This window comes from Nyctereutes procyonoides, unplaced genomic scaffold, assembly GCF_905146905.1.
Source record: "Nyctereutes procyonoides isolate TBG_1078 unplaced genomic scaffold, NYPRO_anot_genome, whole genome shotgun sequence".
NCBI classification, from domain to species: domain Eukaryota; kingdom Metazoa; phylum Chordata; class Mammalia; order Carnivora; family Canidae; genus Nyctereutes; species Nyctereutes procyonoides.
In genome coordinates this window covers 22,806,109-22,818,511 of record NW_026575136.1, presented here as the reverse complement: position 1 = coordinate 22,818,511, position 12,403 = coordinate 22,806,109, and the positions used below count along the sequence as shown (strand labels likewise).

Genomic DNA, 12,403 nt, shown 5'->3' with positions numbered 1-12,403 from the left:
GAACCAGCATGCAGGATACGTGCTTTCAAACCAAAGGATTACTCTACCTTCAGTGCACTCCACTGCCTCATCTGCTCTTCCTTGTATCAGAGAAAACAGATGTGAATATACTGTAATTCATGATCTTAGGAAGGGCGGCCATCAGGTAGACAGAGAAACAAATATCACAGAACTATGTTGCATACCAACACATGCTGCAACTCTCCTACTGGTGACAACCTAAGTATAAATGCATTAAGCTTCAACAGCGCAAACTACCACATTACGAACTTCATAATGGGGGCTGTTGGTTAACAATCATTCTTTCCTCTCTATGCCTGGGATGCCTGGTTCTTAAAATGTTTTATTAAACATCTTTTCCCATTTAAACCAGATTTCTTATAACTAAAGTTTTAAAGAATACTTTTTTTGGCCACAAATGTTTATGATTGTGAATTTATGTATTCTGTTTCCGTATAAACAATATAACTGAATACTTAACCCCCCATTAAATAGAATGGGGTAGAGAATTTCCATTGCTTCAATGTTTCATCTTGCATAACTTATATCCATTTGTCAGAACACTGAGTAAGAGTGCTTACCTATGATGATTTCCACCTTCTTGCTATCCTGACTGTCTCGATCATTATATACATGACACCAATAGATTCCCTGATGTTCCAGATCCACATAAGGCACCTATTAGCAATATCAGAACACATACACACACACATTTTCTTTCAATTTAATTGGCTTGGAGAAGTTGTTTTGAATTAGGAAAAAAAACCTAGAACATTTCAGAGGACTTTAGGCATTTCTTAGATTATATCTATATCTTATGTTAAATATAAGCAGGCAAATGATACAAAGATTCCAATCATGGTAAGCGAGTGCTCGCTTCGGCAGCACATATACCAATCATGGTAAGCGAGGTGTAGTACTATTGGACATTTTAAGGTTTTTATTTTTAGAGTAATCTCTATACTCAGCATGGGGCTTGAATTTAAAACCCCACAATGAAGAGCTGTATGCTCCATCAACTGAGCCAGCCAGGTGCCCCTATACGACATTTTAGAATAAGCCCTTAGATATGGGCTGGTGCTATGTTACAGCACTTTTGTAAATATAAAAGTGAATTAATACTGAGTAACAAGGAAAACATTAAGACACCCTGATGAATATGAACTTTAATGTTTGTCTTAATTTTCAATTATACTATTTTACATGTCAACACAGAAAACCCCCAAATTACCAACTTCTTACCATGTATAGCTTTTTCGTCTCATGTATTAATGGTGACTCATTTTTGAACCACTGGTAGTGAGGAATAGGGCTTCCAACAGCAACACACTGTAAGACCAATGTACTGCCAAGCATTAGCCTTTGGGACCTTGGTTCGACACAGATTTGCAACTTGGATTCAGAGATGCCATCTGAACTTCCTTAAATTAAAAGAAAAACATTACCGAACATAAATAAAACCTCTAGGTTAATAATAAAATTGTTTTCCCCTTTACTAAAAAAAAACAAAAGTGTTTTTAAGTTAATTTTTAAAGATCTTTTTTTATTTTTTATTTTTATTTTATTTTATTTTTTTTAAATTTTTTTTATTTATTTATTTACAATAGTCATACAGAGAGAGAGAGAGAGAGGCAGAGACACAGGCAGAGGGAGAAGCAGGCTCCATGCACCGGGAGCCCGATGTGGGATTCGATCCCGGGTCTCCAGGATCGCGCCCTGGGCCAAAGGCAGGCGCCAAACCGCTGCGCCACCCAGGGATCCCTTTAATGATCTTTAAAATACCTCCCAAAACTATGTTGCATAAAGCCGTGGCACTTTTGAGAGATGTTCTGTGGATAAAAGGATGCTGAACACAAATACATTTCGAAAATCCCGGGTTAAACAGAGTTAAACAGATTTTTTTTGGCAAGGCTTCTCAGAGCCTTTTTTAAGGACTTCTCAGAGCTTTAAGTGTTCGTATGCTTTGTTTATTAATTAATTACTATTTTAAAAATATTATATTTATTTATTCATGAGAGATGCACACGGGGGGGGGGGGGGGGGAGGACAGAGACACAGGCAGAGGGAGAAGCAGACTCCAAGCAGGGAGCCCAATGTGGGACTCGATCCCAGGTCTCCAGGATCAGGCCCTGGGTTGAAGGCAGTGCTAAATCCCTGAGCCACCCGGGCTGCCTGCTTTGTACATTTAAAAGAGCAAAGTGGCTCAGTCAGTTAAGTATCTGCCTTCAGCTCAGGTCATGATCTCAGGGTCTGGGGTTCGAGTCCTACACCGGGTTCCCTGCTCAGTGGGGAGCCTGCTTCTCCCTCTCCCTCTGCCCCTCCTCTTTCTCTCTCAAATAAATAAATAAAATCTTTAAAAAAATAAAAAGGCAAAATAGTTCAAGTGGTTTCCACATGTGTTTGGTTATAGATTCTTTCTGGTGAGGGCAAACAACTTATTAACATCTTGAGTGATATTCACACTCAACACAGAAAGTTCTATATTCTACTGTTTAACTTATTAAAAAGAGTTTTGGGGGAGGCCTGGGTGGCTCAGCTGGTTGAGCGTCTGTCTTCGGCTCAGATCATGGTCCCAGGGTCCTGGGATCCAGCCCTGAATCAGCATCAAGGCTCCCTGCTTGGCGGGGAGCCTGCTTCTCCCTCTCCCTCTGCCCCTCCCCCTGCTTGTGCTCTCTTGCATGCTGTAAAATAAATAAACAAAATCTTAAATAAATAAATAAAGTTTTGTTATTAGCATGGAATAAATATGGATGCATTATCACTAGCATTTCTTCCTGAAACAGATATCAGAAAGCATTATTACTATTATTTTTCTAAAGATTTATTTATTTTAGAGAAAGAGAGCAATGTGCATGTGTGTGTAGGAGGGGCAGAGGGAGAGAGAGAATCTTAACTAGCATGGAGCCCACGGAGGGCTCGATCTCATGACCCTGATTATCATGGCCTGAGCCGAAATCAAGAGTCCAGTGCTTAACTGAGCCACCCAAGTGCCCTCAGAAAGCATTATTTATTGAACACTCACATGTTGCTATAAGGTTCTTGAGGAAGGAGGACTTGTTAGTGTTAACGCAATACCAAGTCTCCATCATGAAACTCAGGGTCTTACACACTGCAAGTGATTGGTCTTTGCTGAATGAACAGGATTTTTTAAAAAAGATTTTATTTATTTATTCATGAGAGACAGAGAGAGAGAGGCAGAGACACAGGCAGAGGGAGAAGCAGGCTCCATGCAGGGAGCCTGACGTGGGACTCGATCCCAGGACTCCAGGATCACACCCTGGGCCAAAGGCAGACGCTCAACTGCTGAGCCACCAGGTGTTCCAATGAACAGGTTTCATTTATAAACATACTAAAGTTCATTACATGCATGGAAAAATTCTAGAAAGATACAAATAATTCCTTTAAATTAATCATGACTATTTTTAGAGATTATTTATTTAGGTGTAGGAAAAGCTAAATTTGAGAGCGAAGAATATAGAAGATAGACTGGTAACAAAAAGTCTGTTTCCCACCTACTCTTTTCGTCTGGCAAAATGACAAAGAATATGATTCTTGACTGTGAATGTGAATACAGAAAATACCATCTGCTGACTACTCTTTAGAATAGGCGGATTTTTAAATTTTTCTTTATTTTTTACAAGATTTTATTTATTTATTCATGAGAAACACACGAGAGAGAGAGAGAGAGAGAGAGAGAGAGAGAGAAAGGCAGAGACACAGGTAGAGAGAGAAGCAGGCTCCATGCAGGGAGCCTGATGTGGGACTCGATCCCCACAGGATTCCCCACAGGATGAGGCCCTTGCCTGAGGTGGTGCTAAACCACCGAGCCACTTGGGCTGCCCCAGGCAGATTTTTTAAATCAGTACTAGTTACTGAAAAAGGCTGGATGACAGAGAATAGAAAATCTGATGAAATGCTTTACTGCAGGGAATGATATGTTACTTGCCCTTTCATGCCAACAGCAACTCTAAAGGTTTTTTTAAAAAATTTTTTTTTTAATTTTTATTTATTTATGATAGTCACAGAGAGAGAGAGGCAGAGACACAGGCAGAGGGAGAAGCAGGCTCCATGCACCGGGAGCCCGATGTGGGATTCAATCCCGGATCTCCAGGATCGCGCCCTGGGCCAAAGGCAGGCGCCAAACCGCTGCGCCACCCAGGGATCCCAACTCTAAAGGTTTTATTCCAAAATGCGATTCTGTAATATAACAGTTTGGGAGGAAGATATAGAGTGTAGAAAGAAAGAAGAGGAATGTTTGCAGGGGCCAGCAGCAGGGCCAGTCGAAGGCATCTGCTTGTCTATATGTCCACAGAGAAGGGATTAAAACGCATGGGCTAAAGTGTGAGCAACTGGTGACCTTCTGCTGGTGGTAAGTATGTACCTGAGCTGCCAATACTGTTTGTGATACTGTGAAACTAAAGTAAACGTTCGAAATAAAATAAGGCAATTTCCATCCCAGTATTCAACTTCATTTATCACTTACCCTGGAAGCTTCCTGTTACTTCTGTGACATCACAAACATCCAGCTGTGACCACTGGCTGAATTCAAAGGTGAAATTATTATTAACTCGACAGACATAAAAGCCTGCATCTTTTACATGTACTGTGTTAAAAATGAGTTCTGATGCATTTCCGTTCGGAATCTGTGAAAGAATCAGTAAGAGAATGTAAATGAATGATTCATCAAAACATTACCTTAGAGAAATGTGCCATGCAAAAAAATGTGTTGACTTCTTTGGAGCTGTCAAAAGCATACTTTTTCCCAAGTTCTAAAATATTTTTGCTTAAAAAAACAAACATTTTGAATGATTTAAGACTAAAGTCTTAGAAATCCACACTCTTTTACGAATCCATTAAGTAGAGAGTTAAGCTCTCTCCCATTGATCTTCCAAAACCTAACAGAAAGTATCTGTCTGTCATTTAAAACTATTCACATCTTAGTATTTAAAGAACCTACAATAGCAAATTTATAAGTAACACAGAAAAGTTAGGCTTGGCTATTAATTTCAGTTCTGGTCAAATTAGCTGTGAGTACATAAGCAAGTTATTTCACTTTGGGACCCTACTTTTTCAGCTGCAAAATTCTGTAAGAGGATAGACCCCTTAACCACTACTCTTCTTTCAGGGTCTGGGCTGAGTAGGGCTATGGAAAGCATGTCAGAAGACTACTTGTAGGGCAGCCCAGGTGGCTCAATGGTTAAGCACTGCCTTCAGCCCAGGGCGTGATCCTGGGGTCTTGGGATCGAGTTCCACATCGGGCTCCCTGCATGGAGTCTGCTTCTCCCTCTGCCTGTGTCTCTGCCTCTCTCTCTCTCTCTCTCTCTGTGTGTCTATCATGAATAAATAAATAAAATCTTAAAAAAAAAAAAAGAACACTACTTGTACCTGCATGAATAAATGTGGTCAAGTATGGGAAAGAATGGCCACCCAAGAGTTTCCCAAGGTCTTCCCCAGGGCTCTGGTCACCACATTGATTTCTTTCTGCTTTGCTGCTCTCATCAATCTATAAGTGCCATTCACTTCCAGCACATTGCCAAGAGGCTCAGTTGAGTGCCTTGTTATAGTACATTAGCTCCCTTTCAAAAGTACCCCCCTTCAAGTCCCAACCAACGGAATTCAACTCTTGCCCCCTCAGAACCTGCACCAGAGGAAGAGCATTTTGCTGAAGATTTGACAACTTGGATGGCAGGCTGCACCCGGCACCGTGTTAATGTACTAAGTCTGCTTTCCTACTAGACTATTAATGCATACTTTCTCTCTCTCAAACCTTCTACAATCCTGCCACCGACTTCAGATAGAAACTCTCCCCTTCCTGCCACCTAATCACAAAGCGATCTATGTATCTCTTCATAACTGCTCTCTTCTCTCTGGTTAAAACAGAAAACACATCTTCCTAGCAAAGGCTACTTGGGCTTAGGATCTGTGGGGATCCACTCAGAACCCCAGAAGGTATGCAGCCTCATTCAAGCTGCAGACATTTGGGATGAACAGGTCCAAAACGCAGCTTACACAGAGATCCCCTTATCTAACTAAAAGTAGACACTTCTGGGAAATGAGGCTACCATAAATTCCTTCTTCAGGTGGCTTTACTCAGGAAGGAGATGGAGAAAAAAACCTACCACAAACCCCCCTCCAGGAGAGTTTTATGGTCATGATAAAGATGAGAAGACCACTTATACCTGCATAAGGGCAAACTTCCTTATCTCCTGTTTATTCTTCTAGAAATTTCCTTGTAGTTCTTAAAGAAACCCATTTGTTCCTCTCTCAGAAGTCTTTCTCCCTCCTCCCTTTTCCCTACTGAATCAGGTATGTGAGGCTCTAACTTTAACCATTTATGGAGCTACCTCCTTTGTAAGTTCCCAAAGGGATAAACTTTTTCTCTTGTTAATCTGTACTTTGTCATTTAATTCACAAGCACCCAGAGACTGAACAGAAAAGGGCAGAGGGAAGACACCTGGATGGCTCAGTGGTTGAGCATCTGCCTTGGGCTCAGGGCATCATCCCAGGGTCCTGGGATTGAGTCCCACATTGGGCTCCCCGCAGGGAGCCTGCTTCTCCCTCTGCCTGTGTCTCTGCCTCTCTCTCTCTGTCTCTCATGAATAAATGAATAAAATCTCAAAAAAAGGGGGGGGGGCAGAGGGAAACTTTTTCTTTCCTGCCAATCCCACTCACTCTGACCTTGCTCCTGCCTTTTTCTCTCTACTTTACCATCTACTTCGTTTATTGTATCACTCTTGAAAACATACCCTAGGGCTTTTTATCTTAAATAAGTAAAAAATCCCAAACAAATCTCCCTTGACCCACACTCCCCCCCTTCAGCAGCACTGAATGCTAACTACATCTTTCTTCTTTTTTCTTTTTTTTAAATATTTTATTTATTTATTCATGGGGGGCAGGGGAAGAGACACAAGCAGAAAGAGAAGCAGGCTCCTCACCAGGAGCCTGATGGGGGACTCATTCCAGGACCCTGGGATCACGACCTGAGCCAAAGGCAGATGCTCAACTGCTGAACCACCCATGTGCTCCTCTACCTTTTTTTTTCTTGAAATAATTTCCCTTTTAGGCTTCATACCATCTTTTGCTGGATTTCCTCCCATCTCTCTTTTAGGCTCTTAGTCTCTTTACTGGTTGGTCTTCTGTAACATAAACTTTCATTGACTCCAGATATCCAAACTGCCTAGATGATTCACGTACATGTCTAACAGGTGCTTTGAACTTAATGCACCTAAAACCAAATCCTTGATTTACCTCCTTAAATCCATTTCTTTCCCAATCTTCAATACCTTGGTATATAACACGACCCCAGATGCTTCAAGTAAAAAATCCAAGGGTCACCCTTGATCTCTTTCCCTTTTTCTTCACGTTCCACCTCTAACCTATCAGGTGTGGAAAACTCTCCCTCTAACATAACCTGACCTGGGCACTCTGCTCCCTCTCCATTGCCCTACTCTGGTCCACACTGTCATTCTTGACAGTCTAGTACAGGCATTAGCTAACTGGTCTTTCTGCTTTTCCTTTGCTTCCCTTCAAGCAGCAGCATTGTGTTTTAAAAACACAAATTCTATCGTGTTACTTTCTCCTGCTTAAGACAGTGGCTTCTCATTTTAGATCACCCTGATGTTCCTCATAGTTCTTAACTCAAAGAATTCTGTTATTTATTTACTGTTGCTCCCCACCGAGGGAGGCAGGACCCTGTGTGTCAGCACTTCGTCATCACAGCCTTAGATCATGGCCTGGCACAAAACAGGTGCTCGCTAAATACTTCTTAAATGAGTATCCCTTAAAATAACCCCATGACCATAAAAGTAGTTTGACAAAATTCAACCTTGTGAGGGCTTTAAAATCTATTACAACTCTTCGAATTGAAGAAGTACTGCCCCCTGCCTACATTTTTACCTTTGTCAAGTCAGGGCTTACTTTACAAAAGACATGCTTTTTTTTTTTTTTTTTTTTACTGGACTTTTAAAATTTTATTTGTTTTTATAAATTTATTTTTTATTGGTGTTCAATTTGCCAACATATAGAATAACACGCAGTGCTCATCCCATCATGTGCCCCCATCAGTGCCCATAACCCACCCACCCCCACCCCCTGCTCACCTCCCCCTCCACCATCCCTAGTTCTTTTCCAGAGTTACGAGTCTCTCATGTTCTGTCTCCCTTTCTGACACTTCCCACTCATTTTCTCTCCCTTCCCCTTTATTCCCTTTCACTGTTTTTTATATTCCCCAAATGAATGAGACCATATAATGTTTGTCCTTCTCCGATTGGCTTATTTCACTCAGCATAATACCCTCCAGTTCCATCCATGTCAAAGCAAATGGTGGGTATTTGTCGTTTCTAATGGCTGAGGAATATTCCATTGTATAAGACATGCTTAATATAGCAAGCTTTATCTATTGTTTCTCCCTCAAAAAGCATTTATTAAGATAAAAGCAACTTTGCAATTGAGAAGATGTTACAGATAACTTTAGTTACCATCTCTTGAAAGCCTAGGTACGTGAAATGCCCTATTAAATTCTCATACCCCTGGAGGATAGAAATTCATGTCACTAATAATGACACTCAGGGTTCCAACCCAGGCCTGTCTAGCACCAAAGCCTACGCGCAATCTTTTACTGCAGGTCAGCCGCCCTACCTCACCTGTGTGTAAGGGATGGAAATAGGAAATTGTATAAAACCACACATTTCTTCTAAGGCACAGGATCAATTCCACTAAAGGAAAGATCATAATCTTAGAATAGCCCTTTAACTTAGTTTCAGGTTTGCAAATGTAGACCTAGCACTGCATTTGGAAGAAAGCTTAGTTATTTGACTAATAGGTTGAAAAGAATATGGAGTTTCAAGGTACAATCTAGGATGGCAGGGGGAGAGGGGAGGTGGAGAAGGGGAATAGAGGACCCTACCAAAGTGAGACACAACCTGGGCGAGCCAGAGCAGTGGGACATGCCCAGTGGCAGAGCGGCTCAAAGAACTTTTAAGAAAAAAGAATTCCAATGTGTGATTTTGCATTACTTGCTGGGGAGCGCAGGAATACAATATTTCTACAGGAGGAATAATGCTCCTCTCTCCTAGCTGGAATTTGACTTCAGAATCTACCATAATAGCCTACATTTTTTTTTTTTTAAGATTTTATTTATTTACTCATGAGAGGCACAGAGAGAGAGGCAGAGACACAGGCAGAGGGAGAAGCAGGCTCCATGCAGGGAGCCCGATGCGGGACTTGATCCCAGGACCCTGGGACCATGACCTGAGCCAAAGGCAGATGCTCAACCACTGAGCCACCCAAGTGCTCCTAGCCTAAATCTTTTGATATAATAGTTACATGGAATGTTTAGAATAATCCTCTATTTGCCTTCCATGTCATCTTAAAAATACCTCGATTAAAGATTTTGATTGCCTTTTTTTCAGGTGGTCAGGAAGATGGTGGACATTTAGACTGAGCATGCCTACCCAAAGGAGCCAAATCAGCTTTCAAAATAAGAAGAGGGATTGCTGGAGAAACTGGCAAAAAGACGCCCCTACAGTACCATCAAAACTTTGGTCTGGGTTTCAAGATGCCCAAGGAGGCCACTGAGGGTCCTAAAACAACAAGAAATGCCCCTTTATAGGTAATGTCTTCATCAGAGGGCAGACTGAATCTGGTGTGGTGATCGGGTGAAGATGCAGAGACCACTATCATCCACCGGGTCTTCCTCCACCACATCTGAAAGTACAACCACTCTGAGAAACACCGTAAGAACACATCTGTGCACCTGTCCCCCTGCTGCAGGGACGGCCAGATTGGGAATATAGTCACAGTGGGCAGGTGCTGGCCTTTCAGCAAGACTCTGTTTCCATGTGCTCAAAGTCACAAAGACTGTTGGCACCAAGAAGCAATTCCAGAAGTTCTGAGGTTAGACGTCTACCCACACCGCCAAAGAAAATAAAGTTATTTAAAAAATAATTTAGTTGGAACATAACTTGTTGTAAGGAATTCTCTATGGCATGTTAGAATGTACTGGTGATAATTACTATTTTTAAGATTGTTGTTCCAAGTAATCCTAATTTTCTACAATTTTTAAAGTCTTGAGAATTGATTTTATTATTGCTTACCATCTTTTATTTTATTTCTTTAAAGATTTTATGTATTTCTTCATGAGAGAGGCTGAGACACAGAGGAAGAAGCAGGCTCCTTGCGGGCAGCCCGAGGAGGAACTCGATCCCAGGACCGCGGGATCATGACCCAAGCCAAAGGCAGATGCTCAACCACTGAGCCAACCGGCATCTCTCCGCTTACCATTTTAAAAAAAGATTTTATTTTTTTGAGAGAGAGAGAGGGAGCATGAGTGTGTGCACATGAGCAGAGAGAGAGGGAGAAGCAGACTTTCTGCTGAGTGCAGAGTGCAATGGATGTGGGGCTCCATCCCTGGACCCTTGGATCATGAAATGAGCCGCAAGCAGATGCGTAACAGACTGAGTCACCCAGGTGCCCTGCTCACCATTTTTTTTATAAGCCAACTTTTGGAATTGTCTTACCAAAATAATGATTATTGTCTACTTCAGTAATACCACAGCCAGGTCTATCAGAGCAAAATTCCAAAAAACACACTGAGGATAATGACGTTAAATAATTTGCTATCATTCTCTCTTCTTATGACAGAGGAAGTAAAATACACTTAAAAACTTACCTCTTTATTCATTTTAAACCACTGATACTGTACAAAGGGATGTCCAGTTGCCCGGCAACATAGTTTCACAAACTGTCCAGCCAAGACTGCCTTTGATTCTGGGTTGACAGTGATCTTTATTCCTTTAATAAAAAAAAAAAAAAAAAAAAGTAAAATTAAGTCACAGAAGAGAGGTTTTCCTTGTTTATATTTCTGAAACAAACAAAAAAAAAAGTATTTTGGAAATAACCTGTATATTCATCCTAGTTGTAAACTGCCCATTCATATCTCCTTCCCCATCAGATTGTGCATCTGTGAGTTCCAGGCTTTGTAAAAACAAGAGGAAAGAAACTCATCCACAGAAGACTTTGATCTACTGTACTTCCCATAACTGGGGGAGAAAATTGTTAGCCATATTTATACAATTCTTAGAAATATTTTTTTCATGTTCTAACACCTCTGAAATCAGGATGCACTTTACTTATTTATTTTTTAGATTTTACTTATTTATTTGACAGAGAGATAGAGCATGCGAGCAGAAGCAGGGGGAGGGGCAGAGGGAGAGGAAGAAGCAGGTTCCACGCAGGGCAGGGAGCCCGACAGGGGGCTTAATCTCAGGACCCTGGGATCATGATCTGAGCTGAAGGCAGACACTGAACCGACTGAGACCCCCAGGCGCCCCCTAGACGCCCCCCAGAATGCACTTTATAAGAGATGCCTGCTAGACAAGTCATGATGCAGTTCTCAGTGCCAACTCTTCATATACTTGGTCCTAAATGTTCATACAGCTGGAACTTCAGTTGAGTTAGGTGCACTGTTCTAGGTATTGACTAATGAAAACATCTTCAAAATATATTTAATTTCAATGCTATGATTTAGCTTTTTTTTTTAATGATTTAGCATTAAAATAAAAATTAGGAATGCCTGAGTGGCTCAGTGTTTGAGTGTCTGCCTTTGCCCAGGGCGTGATCCCAGAGTTCCAGGATCGAGTCCCACATGGGGCTCCCCGCATGGAGTCTGCTTCTCCCTCTGCCTGTGTCTCTGCCTCTCTCTCTCTCTGTATCTCTCATGAATAAATAAAATCTAAAAAAAAAAAAAAAAGAAAATTATTCTGTATGCAGAAAGGCATGGAAACAGAACAGCAGGATAAATCTGACACGTGATAACACACATTTCTCATCTGAGGAATGACTATCAGCATCAAAACTTGGACAGCTTTAGGGACACCTGGGTAGCTCAGAGGCTGAGCGCCTGCCTTTGGCCCAGGGCATGCTCCTGGAGACCTGGGATCAAGTCCCACATCGGGCTCCCTGCAGGGAGCCTGCTTCTCCCTCTGCCTGTGTCTCTGCCTCTCTCTGTGTCTCTCATGAATCAATCAATCAATCTTAAAAAAACAAAAAACATGGACATCTTTAAAGAAAATCCTATATCATTTATGAAATTATTCCCTCACCCCACACCCCCCTCAATTCTCCCTTGGGGAAGCCTGCTGTCCTGTCATGGGGACACTCAGGCAGCCCTGTGGGAGGCACAAGCGGTAAGGGAAGAAACTTGGGACTCCTGCCAAGAGCCATTTAAGTGAAGCACCTGAGAAGAGGACTGTTGAACCCCAGTCAGCCCAGACGGCTGCAGCCTTGCCCCAACAGCTGGGGCCAAAACCAGAGCCCAAAACACCCAGCTAAGCCATTTCCAGGTTCTTAGCCTTAGAATTTTGTGAAGTAATAAACGGTTGTTGTATTAAGCCTTGGGTTTTGG

At 41.8% G+C, this 12,403-nt stretch overlaps 1 protein-coding gene and 1 pseudogene across 2 annotated transcripts in view; one reads left to right on the top strand and one right to left on the bottom strand.

The window, feature by feature from the left end:
* Nucleotides 1-12,403, bottom strand: part of LOC129495500 (mucosa-associated lymphoid tissue lymphoma translocation protein 1) — a 62,983-nt gene that overhangs the window by 32,736 nt on the left and 17,844 nt on the right. Inside the window, exons 3-7 of one of the 2 annotated variants that reach the window (XM_055303069.1) lie at nucleotides 10,670-10,791; nucleotides 4,484-4,643; nucleotides 1,243-1,421; nucleotides 582-678; nucleotides 48-80 (exon numbers count right to left, since the gene is read on the bottom strand). In XM_055303069.1, the coding sequence (XP_055159044.1) occupies nucleotides 48-80; nucleotides 582-678; nucleotides 1,243-1,421; nucleotides 4,484-4,643; nucleotides 10,670-10,791 (591 nt within the window). The remainder of the gene's footprint in view (nucleotides 1-47; nucleotides 81-581; nucleotides 679-1,242; nucleotides 1,422-4,483; nucleotides 4,644-10,669; nucleotides 10,792-12,403) is intronic. The other variant, XM_055303070.1, reaches the window with a different exon arrangement.
* LOC129495502 (40S ribosomal protein S11-like) lies at nucleotides 9,423-9,893 on the top strand (annotated as a pseudogene).